Here is a 23,941-nt window from a genome sequence, read left to right as displayed (position 1 = left end):
GACGCGGTCTCTAACTCGAAACGCGCGCCTGAAAACAAAAAAGTTGGCCCGAACATATGTTCGAATTCGACTTATAAATGCCATTAGTGCAAAAGTGTGATAATCCTCCCCGTTTAACCTTTCTAAATATAAATAAAAACAATAATAAAAATGGAAAATTCAAACGTTGAAAATTGCCGCCTCATTCGCAGGTGGCATTAGGCTCTCCCGTTCGGCGTTACCCCGTTCGATCACGTTCGTCTCCGCATCCGTGTATAAAGGACAGTTTCCGCGAGTGGGCCCGTCATGAAAATTATTTAAAGCTCCGAGCTTTAATTAAAATTAAATTCTCTCACCGGCCGGACCCACGACAGCCCGTGATAAGTCAATAATTATTAGGTCATCGGCTTAAATATTTAGCTGGATAAACCTCTATTCAAGACGCCATATTGAATTTCCCAATCGTCTATTTGATAGCGGTTTGGTTGCCCGTGTTAAGGTAGTGCTTTACTCTCAATATTATATATATCAGATAATGGCGTTAAAAAGAATTAATAAGGTGAGTCTTTTTTTATTTATAATTCATATTGTGTTATTTATAAAGGGTTCAAACGGCCTTAGGACCGTGTATTTCGGTTCGGTTCCGGCCAGTCGGCCTTCGCCACAACTCCAGCATAGCCTATTCGTCGTCGTTGAGGCCGTCTTCGGCCCGGTCCGAGGGCGTTCGACTCGTTTCAGGGTCGAAAAGACGTCCGAAGACGGATTCCGTCGGATCCCCGGCCCTCGTGCCACGTCCGTCGACGGCCTCGTGAAACTCGCCCTTATGCTAACGCATTGATCCGGACGTACGCGGGACACCCGGGACTCGGGGCGTCCGAGGGGCGGCTCGGAGACGTCGACCCGGGGTCCGGGGACGGCGTGTTAAAAATAGTGCCAGAAGGCGGAAAAGAATAAAAAGTAACCTTTCTTTGTTTGCTAATGATGCTTGTAAAACAGTGATTAAACACGGAACTCGAGGATTTTCCTCTGAACGTCCTTTTGGGCGGATCGCACTCGTTCACAGTGAGGTCCGCACGTCCAGACATGCTCGCCTCCCTGGACATTCTCCTCTGTAAAGCCCAAGTATCGAATTTCACGAGAGACCTTTTTTTTTCACTTTTCTACTCGAACCCTTCCGAACTTACAGTTTTTCCTCTTATCCTTAAAAAGAAATATCAAATTCGTTTCTCAAAAAATGTGCTAAATTTATCTTTCATTGATACTATAAGAGAAAAAAAACTCGAGAATTGGCCGACTTTCTTCATTTCCTTCCTGTTCCGAACAATTCCATTCAAATTATAAAAATCACAAAAGGATAAAAAAACAACTGAAGTGGATTTTATTTGCTGATGAAATAGCCCTTACATTTCCAAAGAATAAGGATTTTTTTAATATTTGGCCATTGAATATGTCAATTTATGCATGTGAAACCCAAAATAAACTCAATCAAAATTTACTTATTTTTACATATCATTAATAGTTTTTATTTTTTTTAAACAACAGGTTCAAGTCCATCTACTTTATTTTAATGAAACAAGTTCAAATCGTAAAGTTTTTTCCCATGGGTGTTCATTTTATACTAAAATCACTATTATTTCTTTAATTTTAATTTATATTTCAATGTACACTGGGAAATTCTTCTTACTCAGCACATTTTACAACTTTTGTTTTTATGATGCAACTATGTCATCCCTTACTTAAAGAAACTCAACAATGAATTTTTAATCTTAACTGACATTCTTAATTTTTTTTAAAAAAAATTTTATTTGGCCAAAATTTTACTGTTTTATACAACACTGAAGTTCGTCGACTTTACTTTAATGAAACAAATCCAAATCGTAAAATTTTTGCCCATGGGTGTCCATTTTATACCAACATCACTATTATTGCTTTAATTTTAATGTGTGGTGATTAGTGACCGTTAATCGATAATTATTCAGAAATCGTGAGATGCGATCTGGTGTAGACACAGTTCTTCTTATTCAGCATATTTTCCAATTTTTGTTTTTATGATACAACTGTCATCCCATACTTAAAGAATCACAACAAGAAATTTTAATCTTAACTGACATTCTTAATTTTTTTTTATTTGTCAAAAATTTTACTTTTATATACAACACTCTCAAGTTCGTCGACTTTATTTTAATGGATCAAGTCCAAATCGTGAAGATTTTCGCCATAAATAATAATGATTTAATTTTAATTTATATTTCCATGTAAACAGGGAGATTCTTCTTATTCAGCATATTTTATAACTTTTGTTTTTATGATACAACTATGTCATCCCATACTTAAAGAATCACAACAATGAACTTTTCATCTTAAGAGACATTCTTAATTTTTTTTTATTTGGCCAAATTTTTTCTTTTTTATACAATACTCAAGTTCGTCAACTTTATTTTAATGGATCAAGTCCAAATCGTGAAGATTTTCGCCATTGTTGCTCATTTTATTACAAAATCACTGTAATTTGTTGATTTTGAATTTAGATTTCAGTGTACACTGGGTGATTCTTCTTATTCTGCATATTTTCCAATTTTTGTTTTTATGATGCAACTATGTCATCCCATACTTAAAGAAACTCAACAATGAATTTTTAATCTTAACTGACATTCTTAATTTTTAAAATAAAATTTTTATTGGGCCAAACTTTTACTTTTACATACAACACTCTCAAGTTCGTCGACGTTATTTTAATAGAACAAGTCCAAATTGTGAAGTTTTTCCCCATGGTTGTTCATTTTATTACAAAATCACTGTAATTTGTTGATTTTGAATTTAGATTTCAGTTTACACTGGGTGATTCTTCTTATACTGCATATTTTACATTTTTTATTTTTATGATACAAATATGTCATCTCATACTTAAAGAAACTCAACATGAACTTTCCATCTTGAACATTCTTAATTTTTTTTTATTTGGCCAAAATTTTACTTTTATATACAACACTCTCAAGTTCGTCCACTTTACTTTAATGGAACAAGTCCAAATCGTAATGTTTTCCCATGGTTGTTCATTTTATTACAAAATCACTCTAATTCGTTGATTTTTAATTTAGATTTCAGTTTACACAAGGAGATTCTTCTTATTCTGCATATTTTCCAATTTTTATTTTTATGATACAACTATGTCATCCCATACTTAAAGAAACTCAACAATGAATTTTTAATCTTAACTGACATTCTTAATTTTTTTAAAATTTTTTTATTTGGCCAAAATTTTACTGTTTTATACAACACTGAAGTTCGTCGACTTTACTTTAATGGAACAAATCCAAATTGTAAAGTTTTTGCCCATGGGTGTCCATTTTATACTAACATCACTATTATTGCTTTAATTTTAATGTGTGGTGTTTAGTGACCATTAATCGATAATTATTCAGAAATCGTGAGATGCGGTTTGGTGTAGACACCAGACCGCATCTCATGATTTCTGAATAATTATTTAATTTTAATTTATATTTCGATGTACACAGGGAGATTCTTCTTATTCAGCATATTTTATAATTTTTGTTTTTATGATACAACTATGTCATCCCACACTTAAAGAATCTCAACAATGAATTTTTAATCTTAACTGACATTCTTAATTTTTTTTTTAAATTTTTTATTGTGCCAAACTTTTACTTTTACATACAACACTTTCAAGTTCGCCGACTTTATTTTAATGGCACAAGTACAAATCGTGAAGTTTTTCCCCATGGTTGTTCATTTTATTACAAAATCACTGTAATTCGTTGATTTTTATTTTAGATTTAAACATAAGCTGGGATATTCTTGTTATTCAGCATATTTTATAACTTTTGTTTTTATGCAACCACACCCATAGGTAAAGGGATGATAACAACTGTGGCATACCTTGCTAAAAAAAACAAACAAATTTTTATTATTATTTATTTATTATTTTTTATAAAATTATTTATTTGATCTGTTTTACTTTGTTTTGTACAACACTCAAGTTCGTCGACTTTATTTTAATGGAACAGGTCCAAATCGTAAAGTTTTCCCTCTGGTTGTTCTTTTTGTTTTTGAATTTTTATTTCAATGTTCATTTTGAGATTCTTATTCAGCATTTATTAATTAAAACTAAGATGCACTAGTATATACTTTAAAAATGTCCAATAGGAAATTGGAATAATTCAGACTTTTTTAAAACCAGCTCAAGAACAATGTATTAATCTTAAGGCAAGTTCTTTCTTTCTTTTTGTAAAATTTAGGCGATATTTTTTATCCCGCAGTTTCAGGTACATTTGATTATTTTGACTATTTTCAATCAAACAAGTCCAAATTTTAGTGTTTTTCTTCAATGATTGCCCATTTTATTACAAAATCACTAACTAGTCATCCTTAACTTCGCGAGACCTAAAACTTAACCGAAAACAGATCCCAAATTATTTTGTGTTTGCGGTAATCAGCCTTTTTACCCATTTAGTTTTATTGGAAATGAATTTGCGGCCACATGGTGCAATGTGGAGGTGTAATTTGATCGATTATTTTTAAAACCAGTCAAAATTAGTCAAATCACTGACTAATAATGTCATAACTTAATGTCAGACTTTACTAAAACCAGCTCAAGAACAATGCTTTAATCTTATTAAGTTTTTTTAAATTTAATTATTATTATTATTTTTTTTTTAATTTGGCCGTGTTTTTGCTCTTTTATCCAACACTCTCAAGTTCGTCTACTGCTTTAATGGAACAAGTTCAAATCGTAAAGTTTTCCCTCATGGGTATTCATTTTATTATAAAATCAATATTGTTTGTTTATTTTTAATGTAGATTTCAATGTACACTGGGAGATCTTATTATTTAGCATATTTTTATAACTATATTTTTATGGAAGCACACAGATGGGTTTGATCAAGCAATCGCTTACTAAAAAAACACATTTGATACAACTGTGGCATAACTTATTAAAAGAAGCTCAACAACAAAGTCTTAATCTATTTTTATTTAATTACTTTTTTTTTATATTTGGTCAATGTTTTTACATTTTTATCCATGTTCAAATCCATCGTTTGTTTTTAAATGAACAAGTCCAAATCTTAAAGTTTTACTCCATGGCTGTTCATTTTATTATAAAATCATTATTATTTATTTTTAATTTATATTCAATGTACACTGGGAGATTCTTCTTATTCAGCATATTTTATAACTATTCAGAAATCGTGAGATCTGAATCGCATCTCACGATTTCAGAATAATTATCGATTAACGGTCACTAATCACCACACAAATTTTATAACTTTTGTTTTTATACAAGCACACACATATGTAAAGGTACTTTTTTGTCATCCCTTACCAAAAGAAACTCAAAAACAGATTTCATCATAAGGCACATTCTTTATATTTTAAATTTTTTTATTTGGTCGACGTTTTACTTTTTTATACAATACTCTCAAGTTTGTTGACTTTTAATGGAACAAGTCCAAATTGTAAAACTTTCCCTCGTGGGTGTTTATTTTATATTTCAATGTGTGAGATTTTTATTCAGCATTTTATAATTACAACTATGATACACTAATATATATTTTTAAAAATGTCCAGTAGGAAATTTCAATAATGAAACCAGTTCAACAACAATGTATTAATCTTATCAAATGATTTGGGGTTTGCGGTAATCAGCCTTTTTTTTGTTCTCCATTTATTTTTATTGGAAATGAATTTTCAGTCACATGGTGCAATGTGGAGGTGTGATTTCATCGAATATTTTTAAACGAACCAGTCAAAATTGTAAGCCTTTTTCCTCATGGGTGTTCATTTTATTATAAAATCAGCTATCTTAACTATGTCAGCCCTTGCTAAAATTTAACCACAAACACGTCCAAAATTGATTATATTAGGGGGTTTTATTTGCGGTAAACAGTCATACTTTTTCTCCATTTATTTTATCAGAAGTTCATTTACAGCCAGATGGTCCAATGTGGAGGAGTAATTTCATCGATTATTTTTAAATGAGCAAGTCCAAATTGTAAGGGTTTTCCCCCATCGGTGTTCATTTTACTAGAAAGTCACTATTCTTTGTATAATAGATTTATAATTAGGTCGGGACTGAGAGATTCCAATTACAATTCAAATCCGAATTTTTAGGTTTCTCTCCCAATGGGTGTTCATTTTATTACAAAATCACTAGCTATCCTTAACTCTGCCTTCTTACTAAAACATAGCCAATATCAAGTTTCAAATTGATTAGATATCTATTCAGTTTTACACCACCATTTTGAAGATGTTAAATAACCCACATCCTTCCGGTTGATTTTATGAGTCAAGCACTTATGAACCATGACACCTAGGGCTCACAATTTGTACAGAATCATATTTTTAAAATTTGCATTTGGATTTTTACACTATGGTCAGACCTAACTAAAAAAAATCAATGTTTTAATTTTAAAGCATGTTATTTTCTTCATGTTTGAACGTTTAATAATTTGATTTATGTCAATTATGCATATGAAACCCAACTAAAATAAGCTCAATTACATTTCCTTATTTTTATATATCATTAATTATGCTTTTCTAATGATGAATATTCAAGTGTAAAGAAAACATGTAAAAATTCGCATTAATTATGTTTTCACTTTTTTTTAATTTAAGACTTTCAAGTTCAAGGATCATTTTTAACTAATAATAATAAACTATATAATGTTGAGTTTTACAATAATTGTAATAATCATGTATAATTTTTTTGTTTTTGTTGAGGTTTAGTTGACATTTCGGCTAACCAAGATCATCTTATTTTACTATGACTCATCAGAAATGGAGAAAAAAAAGGCTTAATTACTTCAAACAAAACCATCAATTCTAACCAGCTTAAGTTGAACAAAAGTTGAAAGCGATTTTAATCAGTTTTTGTTCATTCATACTTTAATTATTATGCAAAGTTCGGTTTAATTGAAAAATTTCTCTCGAGCGAGATTCGAACCCAGAACCTCCGGATCAGTACTCTGCTGATTCTCATTCAGAAGTGGTAGAAGCACTGGAGCGTAGGTCTTGTTGTTCGAGTCCCATTCGTGACCCTAATTTTTCAACACAACCGTACTTGATAATTAAAGTAATTACTTTGGTTAATTGGGCCAACTAAAAACATAGATTTTGTTCATACTTTTCAATAAAAATTGGTAAACTTTTCATTTGAAAACCATTAAATGTTCCTTCTTATTCATGGTTCTAAACTTATTAAATTTGTTTTTCTTATGAGCAACAGTCTGGCGATTTTCAATTTTTTGACAGAAATCAATATAATTTCTCTCACATTTTTATTTATACTCATCCATCATTAGGGCATCAGGTTCATCATGTGCACATTGACTAGTAATCGAAGGCAAAATGCAAACAAATTTTGCAATTGTGAATCCAGTAATATCCATTTTCTATCTTATCTAACAATGTGTTTTAGAAAAAAATTTAAAATGGTAACTTCATTAGTTTTTTCCCCCAAGGATCTAAAATAAATGGTCTAAACATTGTTTTAATGTCACAGTAATAAGACTTACCTATTTTCAAAAACTAGATTTTTTAAAAGATAAAATATGACACCAAGAACACGTAGATTATTTGCATATTTCAGGATATATTTCAATTCTAAGACAATTTCATATTTTCAACGTTCAAACAGAAATGAAAAATGTTTTGAAAGTTTTATCGCTTATGTTAGGAGGAGAATTAATGCCTAGGAGGCAATATACATCATAGTAAATGTACACAAAGTTCATTTTATTCTTTTTCTTTGTCTAGCCTATTTTTGCTTTTTGATCACAGTCATTTGTAATAATTAAGATGTTGCGGTTTTCTATGAAAGAAGGTATGTGGAGGAAAGTGGGATGTGAAGCTGTTTGATTGTTCAAACTAAAATTTCCTTGCTTTGACAAAATTGTAATACTTTCTTGCATATTGCAAGACAATGGTTCCTTTGAGAATCATCGTCACCAAATGAATCAAATAATAAGATAAAATATTTATTTAGAAATCGTGAGATGCGGTTTGGTGTGATGTAGGTTTCAGAAAAACATTTTCTTTATCGTGCCAACGTTTCGATCTTTATTGAGATCATCTTCAGGGCTCAAAGTGTTTGTCTTCGGTGTAATTGTGCCATTCTTGCGTGTCGTGTCGAGAGGCACTCTCAATAAGATAAAAATTAAAATGGTTAGAACTATGGTTAAAGAGGGGCGCCGGTGGCCGCAACGGTTTAGGCGTTGACACGGTGCTCATCACTGTAAGGTAAAGGACCTGGGTTCGAATCCAACGGCCCTGCAATATATATTATATTTAACCTCTGCTGTTATGAACCCTCGTAAAAACAAAAAACAAATAAAAAGGTTAAAATAAGACACATTCAATGGTTTGCAAACAAAAGTTGATACATTTTTTTTGAAACTTGTCAATAAAAGCTCTTTCAAGTCGCTTTCCACTTTTGTTAATCATCAAAAGTTGAATTGTGAGAACACGCCTTTGTTGGGATTTAGTCGACATTTCTATTCGGGGTTAACCAAGAAATCCCAGATACATTATGGTAGGGTTTTATCTGAAGTAATCAGTCTTAGTTTTTCTTCGTTCGTTTTTGTTGCAATCGGAGAAAAAAAAAGGTCCTAAACGGATCAGCCAAACAATCACTATTCTAACAAAGTTTTGATCCTTAAAAACCTTTTTTATTTATAAATAAACAAAAGAAAATTAACAAGAAATGTTTCATACTTTCAAAATCTTAAAAGTAACTGTTGGCAACTATGAAATATGGAGTGTGGGAAATGATTTCTATTCAAAATATTCACTCGTAATTTTTTTTTGCTTTATGGTCTCTGTATAAGCCACACTCATAAATTTCGACAGCATCTTTTTAATATGTATTTAATATGTAAATGTCTCATCGAAAATTTGACTATATGTGAAAACACAAGAATTAGCGCAATCACATTTTCTTTTTAATGGACATTTCAGTTAATCTCGGTTCAAATAAACAAGTCTAAAATTAATAGATATTATTCATGAATGATTATTTTATTTCTTAATAAAATACCAGCTAGGACAGGCAAAGTGGTAAGGCCTGCGCGGTGATGAAATTTCAGTTCAATACTTGATGTTCTACGTATTCTCATTTTAGTTTTGTCTCAGATCAGAAAAAAGTCCTGAATTTTCAAGGCTTAATGCTTTCTATTTAAAACGCCTTATTTTACTTTATTTTAGGAAATAATGGTAGGTATAAGGTAGATATAACTTGCTTAACATTATTTTTGTATTATTACGCAATAAAAAGGTCATTAATGGGAAAAACATGTCCATTTTGAACTTCATCAATACAAAATGGTTTCTCTTAATAAAAACAGTTGATAGATTTCCTAAGAAATTCTTATGTAACTCAGCCATAATCAGCTAATTTTCATTTAATATGATGATTAAAAAATATGCAGACATAAAGGTTTTGTCGTTTAAAATAGTTTTCTTCATTTATTCGTTGGCCGGATTAACTGAAAGGGATTTCTCAGTTTTCTATGTATGTGTATGTGAAATGCCGTGATTATTACGCGATAAATTTGGACTGTTTCAACTTTTGTTTTAAAATGAACTTCAATGAATGAATGCTGAAAGGATTTTGCCGTACTTTGTGCTAAATAGAGCAATTTTCCAGGGCCTATATTATACTTTAGTTGTTACATTCAGTCATATTTCAATAGAGTATTGATGGATTTTTTTTTCATTTAAAAGTTATACATAAATGAGAATAACAGATATTCCCCATGGAATCCATTGATTTATTTAAAAACTCTTCTTTCTATTCATTGTAAACCTTTCCTTTGACTATGTTGTTTTATTTGTTTTGCGAAAAATTATCTGTAATATTCGCTTAACATCTGTGATACATAGTTGTTAAATTAATTATTTTTTAAATTTGTTTTTATTCTGTTTAAATTATTTTTGTTTTACATTGGGGGGATCAATAATGACAAAGATTTTGTTATTTAATCTACTTGCTTTTTGTACATCCTGAATACAATACTTTCTAGGTTAAAATGGAGAACGATCTAACAAAAACGGGCCATTTAATTGCTGAGCTTTCATCGATTACATCACAATCATAACATTGTTTTTAATAAATATTTTAACGTTAAACCAGCAAAAGCTCGGAAATTAAACAATTTTTCTTTTGATAGACTTATCTTTTATCAACATTTATTCACATTTCAAATTGGGCGTGTGTATTCAACAAAGTCAAAGTCTGATGAAAGGATTTCCGATAAAAGTGTTTTTAAATTTCGTAAGACTGTAGGTTTTATATGTTAGTTTTCACTTCATGGCCGTAACTTAACTGAAATGGCTCCACGTTGCTTATTCTGTTTGATTACAGCTTGAAAAATGTCAATTGCACAATGAAATTTATAAATACTAAGGAAAAGGCTATTTGAATTCAGATAAGATCAGTAAATTTGCAGTACTTTCTATTTTTGAATTGTGAAATTTCTCCTTGGGAGGTCTTTCGGGATGATGATCTGTAGTTTAGTCATTTCAAGTCATTTTTGCCTGCCTATCCTGTCAGTCAGAAACCAACAAAGTGGCAACAAACAAACTACACGTTCTTTTTTGATCTGTGTCTGAGAAAATAAAACAGTATTTGTACTTGTTCTTCATGAAGTCATGACCATGTTTAAAAAAAAAATTAAATTATTTTATTTATTTACGAGGGTATGTCAAATATGGGGTTATATGAACCCCGCGGGGTGCTGGGGTTTTGAAAAAAAAAAAAAAAGTTTATAAATACATTGTTTGAATGCAGAGCCACAGGATTTGAACCTGGGACCTTTAACTTACAGTGACGAGCACCAAGTCAGCGCATAAACAGTTGCCACCACTGCCATTCATGACCATATTAAAAATTTATCTTTGAAATCTTGCTGAATAGAAAAAAAAAGTTGAACAACCTATTCCTCTACTAATGTCACTACAACTGCAATTTTAAAATAAAAACTTTGAACATTGTGTGTCTGGTTTTGAATCTGAGGCCCTGAATTCGAACCCAGAGTACTTACAAATGCGTTAAAAAAAACCAAAAAAAACAAACACAAGTTAGAGAGCGTCAAGCCTCTTGGTTATCTCAGACTACATGCTCATGAGTTCAAATATCATCGTACTGCCTGAAATTTCTCCCCCCCCCCGCTTCTGCATTTGGTTAATATGGAAATACAGGGCAATTAAAAAAAAGTCTTATTGCTCATTGTGTTAAATTCAACAGAAATAAAAAACAATGCACATAACATAAAAAATTAAATTGGATTGAGGTTGTTGACCAGTTTATCTTTCAAAATTCAGTTTTATTGTTAAAAAAATGTAGTGTGATCTCTGATTGTCCTGATCTATCTTTATGGTTTTGTCATATCTGACTGGATATACCAGCCAATGATGATAACAAAATGTTGAACTGCGTCACATGGTCAAGCTACATGCCCTTTACGGAATTTTACAAAAAAATATTTCCCTAAACTGTTTTGGTGCATAATTTTGGCTATACACTTTATTTATTTGTATTTGGTATTTGTTAAGCATTTGCGATTTCCTTTTGGAATCTGCAAGGTGATGAACCTGTAGTTCGGTTGTTTCCTAGTCTCTGATAAAAAAATTTCAAAAGACCAAATTACTTTTATAGGTACTAATATTACAGTTTCAAATGTCATAATCCTGAAAAAAAATGGAGACCATTTTGGGGTAATATATTTATTTCTTTTAAAATCCTGTGCTTTATTTAGTTCATACTTTGTTTCTACTAGAAAAAAGTAGTACTTTACAAACCTTTTACTTTAAATTAATCAATATTGTGTTGTAGAAGGCAAGTGCTACCATTATAGAAATAATAAAATAAAATAACAGTCTGATTTGAACTAATATAATGTTAATCTTTGCTTTAAAGTAATAAAGTAAATAATTCATAAGTAAATAGGACAAGTTAAATGTTTACGTTATCCAAAAATAAATAATTTCAAAGTTTTAGTTGTTTCTTTTCAAAGAGATTCCCATTTATCTATGAATAAATTAACTCATTTGATTTTTATTTTGCTATTAAGAAAAATAGTCACTTTTAAAAGTTCAATCAGAAGTCTTTGTAAATTTAGGTTTGAGTTTATTTTGAAAAGGTGCAAATTTTCTCGGTTTCAAGTCAGAATGCGCATGTTATTTTTTCCCTATTATTAGTTTATTATTCCTTTTGTTTGATTGTGACACACCGAATGAAATGATACCGTGAGCAAGGCCAGATGATTTAGTGAAGAAACGAAATGATAGCAGATGTTTTATGATACTCATTAGTGATTATTTCTTATTCAATGAATATTTAAAATGCTTAATTTTGTGTTCTAGCTGGCCAGCATTTTTTCATACTTAATTATTAACAATCAGAAAAAAACAATTGTGGTTGAAATTAATTTTACAAATACAAAACATTAACTTATTTATCTTGGTAAGATATATTTTATTCTCTTGTGATTTTTTTTATGGTATTTACGACTATATTGAAATAGTATTTTTAGGATATAAAGTTGCTTTATAATCTAGCTACGTAGCTTTTCTTTTAAATGTCAAAATATATTTATTTCTTTTCATAGTAAAATGGATTTTTTTAATTCAATATTTAATGCGTTAATCTACTTGGCTAGGTTTTCATTTTTCTGATAGGCGTTCGATTCGTATTTTCCATGCTGGAGGTTCTGGGTTCAAATCCCGGCATAGCACATTAAATTTTAATTGAGAATAATTAAAAATTTTGTAAGGTCTTGACCCTTTGTCCACGAAAAGCAATGTGTAGTTGGAAGTTAAGCCTTCCTGATAGACAAGAATTACTTTACTATAATTATAATAACTTTTAAAAGGCCAAGTGTATTAAAATTTATTCACTCAGTATGTTTTTATTGAAAATATACCTAATTGTATGTTGAACACAGACTTTTGTTTAAATTTTATTAAGAAGGATGTATTTGGTGATTTCTAAATTTTTACCCGATCTTTCCAGGCCGTTTGACGCTTTTTATTCTCCATAATTAATCAAATTGTTGACAATATAAATAATTTTTTGTTTTAAATGTTATTTAGGAACTTCAAGACCTTGGTAGAGATCCTCCCGCACAATGTTCCGCAGGTCCTGTTGGAGATGATTGTAGGCCTTATTTTTGTCATATGTTTTATATTTATTCAATTAAATTAGTAAATTTGTTAATTTTCTTTTCAGTATTCCACTGGCAAGCGACCATAATGGGGCCAGTAAGTTTCATTTTGTTTATATATTTTGAAAAATTAATGACAGTGTTTAATAATGGTTTAAACATTCTAGCCTGACAGTCCGTACCAAGGAGGAGTATTTTTCCTAACAATCCACTTTCCTACGGACTATCCCTTCAAACCACCTAAGGTGACTATTTTTCAACCACAACTTACACCCGTTTTGTTAATCAATTTTATTCCATTAGGTGGCATTTACTACAAGAATTTATCATCCAAACATAAATAGTAATGGTAGCATTTGTCTGGATATTTTAAGAGCCCAATGGTCTCCTGCACTTACCATATCTAAAGGTGAGGAATTTTTTTTCTCTAAATTGATATCAACAGTGTCTTTGTAGAATATTGTTAAGATTATTTTAAAGGTTGATGACGATGGCCTGGGGTCTTAAGGTAAAAGGCTGTCTTAACGTCGGTTGACTTTAGTTCACTCAAATCGGGGCAGTATTTTTTGTAGGAAAAGTGTTCCGACGTGAACAACATTCTCATCCGTCAGTACAAATGAAAAGAAGTAAGAAGAATACAAATTATTAAAACAAAAGAAAGAAAAAAAATTATAAAATCACCCTTAGATTATTCTTATAAACATTAACATGTTGATTGTGGAGCGTCAAACATCAAAACGTTTCCTGGGCCTGAATTAAGCGAAAGATTTTTAAATGCAAAAAAAAAATCGTCTCACGTATGCCGTGTTCTGCAGTCAACGTTAATGTTTTTTATTGTAACTCTAAACAGCAAACCTGTTGATTTTATTATAAAAATTTAAAAACAATTTAAACATAATTCTTCTGGCTTCAAGATATTTTTTTTTTTACATTTTATAAGTGATCAATGTCAAAATATTAAAAGAAAGATGGAAGAGATTTGTGTTCTTTTTAGTCAAGTCATTTTTTCAATGATTTTCTGAAATGTGGGATTTTTATTGCTAATTTCCCTTGCTTTTCTAACTCTTGAAATGAAAATAAATTTGCATATGGCTTAGTTTCTTGCAAATTTTGTTGTTGTGATTATGTTGTTAATTTATTTTCTACTGTGAATCATTTTGTTATAAAATATTCTAGGTATTCAATTTTTCTATGTATATATTTTAAATTGTTAATATGTTTCTAAATTATAAAAAAAAGAATTTTCAGGGGGTTGATTATTTATATTTTCTTTGGGCTCATTTTTTATTGTTAAATTATATTGAAATTGCAATATTTATAATGAAAATTATTTAATATTGATATCGCAAAGTTCGATTTCATTTTCAATATTGCATTTTGGATTCGTCGTCTTGTTTTTGTTATTTTCAATCTGTATTCTTTTTCCAGTGCTACTTTCAATTTGTTCTTTGTTGTGTGATCCAAACCCGGACGATCCGCTAGTCCCAGAAATTGCAAGGATATACAAGACAGATCGGGAGAAGTACAACGAACTTGCAAGGGAGTGGACACGAAAGTACGCTATGTGATGTGTGTGCCAACTGCCTACAACATCCTTCAGATTCAGCGGCACATACAAATCACATTCTCGTCACACTTCAAACACAGTGTTCAACCGTTTTTGTTACAAATATATATATTATATATACTTATATATTATATATATGGAAAACATCAATACCTTCAGCCGCACTATAAATTTTAAATGATATTTGGGGCTACACACATTTAAAGGTTAAGTGAAAATGGTTGTAGGCCTTAAATATAATCAATAGATGGAAATTTTACAAAACAAAAAAAAAAAAATTGACTCCGTTTTACAGTGCTATCGTATTTGTACTCATTTTTAACATAGATCGTTAAAGCAGCAAGTGTAAAAAAAAAGTTAATAATGTTTAGAGGGTTTTTGAATTTTCTGTAAATTTTATTTTTTTCGAATACCGTACTTTTCTGTTTTTACAGCTAATTTTTTTTTATATATATATTTTTAGTTCATTTTATTGTATTGGTTCATAACTAATTTAAATTGCTGGATAATTTATACGAAAATCCCTGAGGGGTTTACAGTTATTAGCTGTAACTGCTTAGCTATGTGCAGTTGTAGTTAACTGTAAAAATCTCGAGTGGCGTTTACCTTTTATTCAACCAACTTTTGAAAATCTTTAGTCTAAATTCCTATCAAGCTGTAATATTTTCTATGGATACAAAATATATTTTTTACCTGAACGTGTAGCAGGTTTTGTACAAAGTTGTTTTTCTTTTTTTTTCTTTCTTTTTTGTTTTCGGTTATTTACATTATTCAGAATCAGAAAGATTCTCTTACCTTTATATATACTATATATTCTAGCTTGTCAATTTATAAATAACATTTTCTTAACTTATCAACTTATATATCCTAGAAATCAATGAGAAAATCGCTTCTAGACAGTTCTTTTTTCCTTTTCCAAAATATTAAAAAGAAAAAGTGGCATCCTAAAATTTTCACTTGAGAAAGTGGAATTAAGTAGGTCGTGCAAATGTTAATTTATTTTTTTCCTTTAAGAAAAATATATATAAACCAATGTTTTGTATATTTTCATGCAAGTTGGTGACCAATTTATCCAATAAAACAGTGTTTCTCCAAATTTAAATAAAATGAACAAACTAAGGAAATTGAAAAGAAAAAAAATGTAAATTATTTAGAGACTCAATAAAGGAAATATTTGTTAAAACAATAACATCTGTTATCCAGGAGATATTATTTCAATTGTATTTTAGTGAAAGTGTTAATTATTATCCCTCGCCCCCCCCCTTTAAATTATGGCAGTGCTGTTAAACAGGTTTTGCCAAAGAAAAAAAGAAACGGCTGGAATGTAAAAGGGAAAAAGTTAGGAATGAGTATTTTAAGAACTTGAAACTCCCTATGATTTTATTTATGCTTGTAAGTTGTAAATTAAATTACATTTTCCATTACGATTTTGCACAATTGTGTTTTTTGTTATTCCATTTTAAATTTATATCACCCTATCCAATTTTTTTTTTTTATAATTTGATTTTATAATTAAAACTTTATTGGGCTGTGGTTTGGACAAATATTACATTGTCGATTTTGTATCTTGACTACCTCATAGACTTTTGGGTATTTGCCAAATCTTAATATAAACCCATTGGTAGGTAAATTAGGTTTTAGGCTTATTTCAGAGCCTGCTGTGTTTGTTAAAAATAGGTCAGGGACATTGATTAATAAAAAAAAAATTGACTAAATAAACCACAACCAATGGGTGTCTTTAAGGTCTCCCCTTTATTAAAAAAAAGTCCAATCTTATTTTAAGAACAAGTTGGAAGTTTAATTTTCAATTAAACTTAGAATTCCTTGTATAAAATTTTAAGTAAGTATGATTATAGTAAAAATAAAAATTTAAAAGGAAAGACATGTGATTGAACTTTGGGAGCCTTAGCCCTACATATAATTTTTAAGTGTAAGTATGTACATAAAAAAAACTATATTTGTCTGTCAAACACAAATATGTTCTTTTTTCTTCTGTTGTGAAAAATATTGTACTTAATTATATCTTAGGATTTGTTGAAATCTTCATTCTCTGTATATATTAAAAGTATTTAGATTATTTATTTTTTAATTAGTAATTAATGTGGAAAGAATGCATTCTGATAATACATCCTTCCAATTGTTTATTATATTCAATCTAATATTTAAAAAAAAAGAAGTTTGTCAGCACTCATGAAATTTAATGTTAGAAGCAGGAAACATGACACCGTAGCTCTTGTGGTTTAATGCACTATCATGGATATATGTTGATTTATTTTATTCGCCATGAAAAAAAGAAAATTTACTATAGTAGTAATATGTTATTGTATGTTAAAGAATAAGTTTAAAAAATATAATTTTTTTTTTATTTAAACAAAAACCTTGGTCAAATATATTTCTCATGGTTCTAATCACAAATAAGAGTTGTGGTGTTTAAAATTTAGTGTTGGTGAATGGTGGAATTTTAAGACTAATGACGATTTATATAGGATATAAGTGAAAAAATTATTTAAAGATTAGGGTGAATGTATTACTGTTGGAGGATAGTATTTTTATTATAAAGAATTATTTTAAAATAGCGTACCTCGTGTAAAATGAGTGTTATTGTCAAGCATCAGTAAAACGTTAAATTGAAAGTGTGGCTGTTTAGTTTTATTTTTGCGTAAGTATAAATAATGCTGCAAATATATAAATTGAGAATTATTTCGGTTTCGTCCTTTTTTTGACAGATATTTTTATATACAGGGTGTATCTGAATTTCCTAGATGTCGTAACTTTTCTTCCCCATTTTAAAAAATTAACTTGTAAATTATTTGTTATAATATAAGCATATTTGAGGGAACTGCAGTAGCCGAGTGGTTTGGACATCCAATTCTTATCGTGTCCTGGGTTTGAATACCGGCATAACCCATGGATTGTGAATAACATTGGGAAAATATTGTAAAGTAAGATTTGGCTCCTCAACCGTGCCAACCAGCAAGTAGTTGGACGTTAAGCCTTCCTGTACGATATGACAGGAATTAATTACTTTACTTTTTACTTTGTATGCATATTTGGTTACATAGTACAAAAAACATGAAATTTTGTGCTAGATGGATAATAATAAATTTATTTACAGTTGTATTTTCATATAAAAGGTTACAGTTGTAAAAAAAATATAAAAGGTTTCGCTCTCACCTAAATACTCTGACAAAAATTTTCATTGAAAAATAAACTTTAAAAGTTTGTGAGAAAAATAAAACGTCTTAAAATATTTAAATTAATCTTAAAGTATGCTTCATCCTCCTAATTTATACTTTTTTTTTTTATAATGAAGCGAGCTCATAGTACAATTTACACTATTTATATACTGATGAAGGCTGATCTCGCAAGATCATAAATATTTCTGTTAACCTGTACATGTAGTAGAAAACACATTAATAAAGTAGAAATGCACCTGCTATTCTTAAACATTTATGTGAACTCACTAATTTCGTGGTCCGCTTGACCAATTAATGTTTTACAATTAATTAAGGTTTTTAGTTGAGATCAAAAAGTAAATGGCACGAGCGGGATTCGAACCCACGATCTTCGGCTTGATACGCCGCTGCTCTACCACTTGAAAAACGGAGGGAAAATTCAAAAAGGTGGGGTTGAGATAGGAAGTTGGTGTCCGAGTGGATCGAGGTCACGATAGCTCAAGTGGGAGCAGCGGCGTATCAAGCCGAAGATCGTGGGTTCGAATCCCGCTCGTGGCATTGACTTTTTGATCTCAATTAAAAACCTTAATTTATGTGAACGTTGGAGTTTTAAACTGTTTTTTTTTTTAATTTTTTTTAAATTTATTTTTTTATTAAGTTATCTATAATAATATATATCCATAATCTATGAAATGCTNGTAGCGGTGTATCAACCCGAAGATCGTGGGTTCGAATCCCGCTCGTGGCATTGACTTTTTGATCTCAACTAAAAACCTTAATTTATGTGAATGTTGGAGTTTTAAACTGTTTTTTTTTTTTAATTTTTTTTAAATTTATTTTTTTATTAAGTTATCTATAATAATATATATCCATAATCTATGAAATGCTCTAATTGTTTTGTCACATACAAGGTTAGCCTTGTGCAGTGGCAATATCGTAATCAATGAAGTTCTACTGAGATGCGATTATTGCTAGTTGAAAATTATAACTGAATAGTTAGGTTGTACAAGGTTGAAAGTTAGCTTAGCCCCAAATATCTACACTTTTCCAGGGTATTTTAGTATTATTGACATTTAAAAAATATGAAATTGTGGTAACGTGATTATTCGACTTTGAACTGGGAAGGTATTATTCGGCAATTCAATCCGGCCCGGAGGACCAAAACACTCTGGCATAAAGTGGACTGTGTATTTTTAATATTTAAATTTTTTAATGACAAGTTCATCATCTCGTGGCGACATTCTTTCATGAAGTTTTTGTAAGGAAAGATCACGAGGGTAAAAATGTCAGGGAAGGACGCAAGATTCTTTTACCTCGACTTCGTATAAAAATGCCAACTCCCAGCTGAGTCCAAATGATATTAATTGAAGATATAATGATCGTCTAAATCCAGTGACAAAGGAGCAATCCAAAACTGAAAACTTCGACTGAGATAAAATCAACGTCCAATAGTTTAACAAATTTGGCTTTGCTGATGTTTGATTGTTACTTTTGAAAATATTTGAAGCATTGATAGATGACACTACACATCAATTCTGAATAAGGGCATGGAAAAAAATTGTGCCGTAGGCGTATTGCAAACCTGTAGATCATTGATATTTGTAAATGTTGAATAATGTTAGAGCAAGAACTGCACCTCGGGACACTCCTGCAATTGATTGACAATTGGAAATGTTGACAAATTTTTTATATTAAAATACCATTGTTCCACACAGTGCAGATATTTGGAAAGTGCCCATATGTAAGCATTGATAAAGTGAATTTTTAGATACATTTTTAATCAAATGATTGCAGATTCTATCTGAGCCAGGTGATTCAGTTCATTAAATTAAATATTAAAAAGGAGATGAATTTCCTGTTTGAACTTGAAACCAATAGAATAGATTAAGTACTAATTCAACATTAATAAAAGGGAGCCGAGTGGTTAGCATGAGAGACTCTCATGCCACGGTCGTGTGTTCGATTCCCACCGTCGCCTCTGGCCCTTATTTCCCGATAACCCCCAATTGAACAACATACATAAGAATTCGTCATGGCTAATATGCAAAGATCATAAGTTAAAAAAAAAAAATTAATAAGTATAAATACAACACCCTATGAATTTACTTATTTATTACTGATTGCATGTGCGATGAAATGTTGCAAATATACTTTTATTACCAGACTTTGTACTATCTGAAAATTGAAAATTTGTGTGATTTTGTGCGTGGTCGTTACTGGTTATTTTGGTCTGCCTTCAGGTCTTTTGAATAAGGTCTGGTTATTTTATGAAAACCCAGTGGCGGTAGGTAGACCAAAATGATCTGTAAAGACCAAATTTCAGGTTCACCACCCCGCAGTTTTGTTTGTTAAAAAAGAAGTGATCTAAAAAATTTAACTGGACTATTGTTATAAAATAGTGCTAATTTTAGCCTAGTAAATTTAACATTAAAAATTTTTAAGATGTCAAATTGACTATGCATAATGGGGAATGAATAAATTGCTGGAGGTCATGGTCTGGTAAAATTTAAATTTACAATGAAAACTAATTTATGCAGAAATTTAAATGCATTTAGAAAGGCTGTTTTCATTCTAAGATTAGTAAAACGCGAAAGATTTATTCGCTATGAAGGGAGACCAAAGTTTTAAGATTGCACAGTTTTAAAAAATGTAAATGCAAAATTATAAGATATCTTCTTGATCTCTGTGGGGTGATGAACTGTAGTTTGGTCGTTCACCCCGATCTGACTATTTTTGATGTTTTGTTCTGTTGTACTACAGATAAATTTAAATGTTGAAGTTTGCCAAGCTCTTGAGTTTTATCCTAAACGAGCCATTTTTACTAATTCAGGGTCTACTGTCCAGTTTTTCAAAAGTGCTTCATCCCTGTGAAAAATCATTGTAAACTGAGTTTGAGCCATAGAAATATTTTAGGGTATATTTTGGAAAGCACAAACTGTGCAATATGTATGTAAAATATTTATTATCTTTCTATCATAAAGTTAGTCGAGGTGAAGCAGCCGGTATAAATTTGTTTCATCTCAACTTGAACTCTATTTTAGAAAATGTAAAATTATATACATGAATTGTGAATAAGTAGGCTAGGGCTCCATTAAAGGAAATGTTCTTTACTATTTTTATTCAAAATCCAAAATCAATTCATTTACTAGTTTCAAAAATTCTTTTTTCAAAGATCTGCTTTAGGAATTGCAGACCAGCCAAAATTAGTTAAGCACTAGTAATCAACACATATTGGAATAATAATAGACAAATTATTGCTTATATTGTAAAAAAATATTGATTCCAAAATTGGAAACTGGGTTGAATTGAAAAGTAGAATTTGAGCTAAAATTTGAACCTAGGTACTTGTTATCATCGTAACCAATGTGTAGAGATTAGTGACCGTTAATCTATAGTTATTCAGATATCGTGAGACTCCCGACCGCATCTCACGATATCTGAATAATCGTAACCAATTTTTTCACTTTTCCATCTGACTGATGTTCTTTTCTACTTTTATTCTATTTTGACTCTTCCTTTTACATTTTCTTGCATTTTCTTTACTAATCTTGGTTTTTCTTAAACTTTTCAAGATCAATCTTTTTCTGATTTTTTTTTAAATACTGCTAACATCATACCTTTATCTTTTTGCAAAACTAGGGAGCTGTTCTACTAGGGAGAACCCAGAAGGCTATTATTTGAGTTTAAAGTCTGCCAGTGGTCCACTGACTTACTAGAATTTAGTAGACTTAATTACTTTTTCACTGTCATTTTGAAAATGTGAAAGATACAACCCTCCCCAGTTAATCTTCACAGTTAGAGTACGGACCAAGCTTTACCAAGCATACTTCAATTTTACCCAAAATGGCTACACTTATTCACCATTCATGCAGTTTATTATCTTCACAATATCGAAATTCAAATTTTTCTAGGAATTGAAAAAAGGCGATAGTTAATAAAAAAAACCTTTATTACTGTTATTATATTTTTGATAAAACGTGATTATTCATTTTTAAAATTAAGTAAAACATATGGGAAAATAAAGTTTTCTTATTTGAAATTGCATGAAATGACTTTTATTTTTAATAACAATTTTCTAGTCATAAGTTAATAAGTTTTTCAGAGCAAGAAGTACTGCAAAATTGTAATTCATGAATTTTATTTGTTGTGAAACATTTTAAATTGTTTTAATTATTATTTATGTATTTTTCAGAAAATTGATATGTAATTTTCTTTTTAAATTGTTATTATTAATTTATTAGTATTAATTTTTTTTGGGGGGGTGGGCGCAACAGTTTAGGCGTTAACATGGTAAGGTTCCGGGTTCGAATCCAGTGGCCCTGCATTCAAAAACCTCCACCCTGAAGGTTGAAATACCCTCGTAAAAAAAGAGAGAAAAAATAATTAATAACCTGACATACTTTCAAATGGGCTTTTTTTCCACAAACCCTAGCACCATGAGGGTTAATATGACTTGTGCTGTTTCAAACCCTCATTAAAAAAAAAAAAAAAAAAAAAATGTTATAGTTACTTAGTATAAAAAAAGTCAGCTGAGAAATTTAGTTTTGAAAATTAATTTTTGTTTTATTTTGTTTTCTAGGAACCACTGGCAACCAAATTTAAAAATTAAACAATATAAAATTTAAAAAATTAAATTATAGAGCATTTAAATAGATCATTTAACTGTTTATAAGTTGATAAAATGAAACTTTACGTGATTGTTTAGCTTTTCATTTATCGGTTTTGATTGTTTTTCTGTGATAACGTTAAAGAGGTCAGTTTTCTATGTTGGTCAACCGTTTGATTTTATAGTTTTCAACCTAATTATGAATATGTGATAAAGATTATTGTTGACAATTGAAAATTTATGTATAAAACAAAGGGCGTTACGATTTAAAGGAGCATTTCAACAGTGCTAAATTGTTAAGGTGTTCTAAATAAATTAAATTAAATAAATGTTAACATTAAAGGCTCAACCTTTTGAATGATTTAAAGGATTTACTCGGTCCCCAGTGTTTGTTTCGAAGAGCACTTTTCATTTTTCAGAAATTTCTTGGAATTTATAATGAGATTTGATTCTTTTCCCAAATTGTTCTACCATTGAATGTTGGCTGCTAGTGTTTGAATGAGAGTTGTGCGTGCAAGATTTTTTTTTTCAGGAATTTTTGTTATTTTTCATAGTTCAAAAGCTAAGAGTGGATTTATGACGTATACTGTATACAGTTTTAAAAAAAGTTGAATATCTGTGAAAGGGTTGAGAAATCAGACCATGGTTTATATAGTTTTTCTTCCATTTGGGGCATTGAGGGTGAAGTATACGCTGTATTTACGATTTTTTTTTTTAAATTATACAATAATTAAGCTATTAGATCATATGAAAATTAATTAAATTACAATTTTTAGAAAATTAAATACATAAATAAAAGAATCTTCTTCTCCTTGCAAGATTTCCTTTTTTTCAAGAATTTTTGAGGTTGTTGGAATGGAAAAATGAAATAGAAGAAAATACAAATTGCGGGGTAATAAACTAAAATGCCCAAAATCGCAATTTGAATAAGAAAGATAGCTAAAAAAAAACCTTACAAGCCTATGGTAAAAGTTTAAATTATGGAACAAAAATTTTAAATTCTAATTAAAGGACAGGAATAAATTTTATAATTTAAATTTTTTCTGCATACATTTGGTCTTCCAAATTAAGCATTTTAAAAGGATAAATTAAAGCTTGGGATGGCAGTAGGATAGATTATGAACGTTTGGAGTCAGAGCTTTATAGCACTTTACTGCTAACCTAAGATAGAAGGTTTAAATGTTAGGGCGTGAAATGACCATAGCCGTTAAACGCCCTTTAAAATTAATTATAATAATAAAAAGGAGGCCACTGAAAATTTGTGGCAGGTTTACTTTTATGCTTAAAAAAGTGAGGGGGGTTATGATTTATTTGCACGATACCAATAGCTAGTTGAATACATTATCAAACCAATAATGATACAGGGCACAGGTTGATATTCAAAATTGTAGTATTATTCAAATTCCAAGGTTCATCCCAACCGAAATGGCGTACC

General features: G+C 30.1%; 1 protein-coding gene and 1 non-coding gene across 2 annotated transcripts; both read left to right on the top strand.

Annotated features, from left to right (window-relative positions):
• The first annotated feature begins 55 nt into the window (after positions 1-55).
• Positions 56-16,161, top strand: LOC106664017 (ubiquitin-conjugating enzyme E2-17 kDa). The gene is made up of 6 exons (XM_014389363.2): positions 56-538; positions 13,087-13,150; positions 13,223-13,254; positions 13,325-13,402; positions 13,461-13,566; positions 14,586-16,161. The coding sequence occupies exons 1-6, from the start codon at positions 515-517 to the stop codon at positions 14,723-14,725; spliced, it is 444 nt and encodes a 147-aa protein (XP_014244849.1). The 5' UTR covers positions 56-514; the 3' UTR covers positions 14,726-16,161.
• Positions 16,162-18,814: 2,653 nt separating this feature from the next.
• Positions 18,815-18,956, top strand: LOC112127084. The gene has a single exon (XR_002910383.1). It is a non-coding gene; the product is annotated as a U4 spliceosomal RNA (small nuclear RNA).
• Positions 18,957-23,941: the final 4,985 nt, after the last annotated feature.

This window comes from Cimex lectularius, unplaced genomic scaffold (genome assembly GCF_000648675.2).
Source record: "Cimex lectularius strain Harlan isolate CLEC.00 unplaced genomic scaffold, Clec_2.1 scaffold86, whole genome shotgun sequence".
Taxonomy (NCBI): Eukaryota; Metazoa; Arthropoda; class Insecta; order Hemiptera; family Cimicidae; genus Cimex; species Cimex lectularius.
Note: the sequence above shows the minus strand (reverse complement) of the source record. Positions and strands in the feature narration are given on the sequence as shown.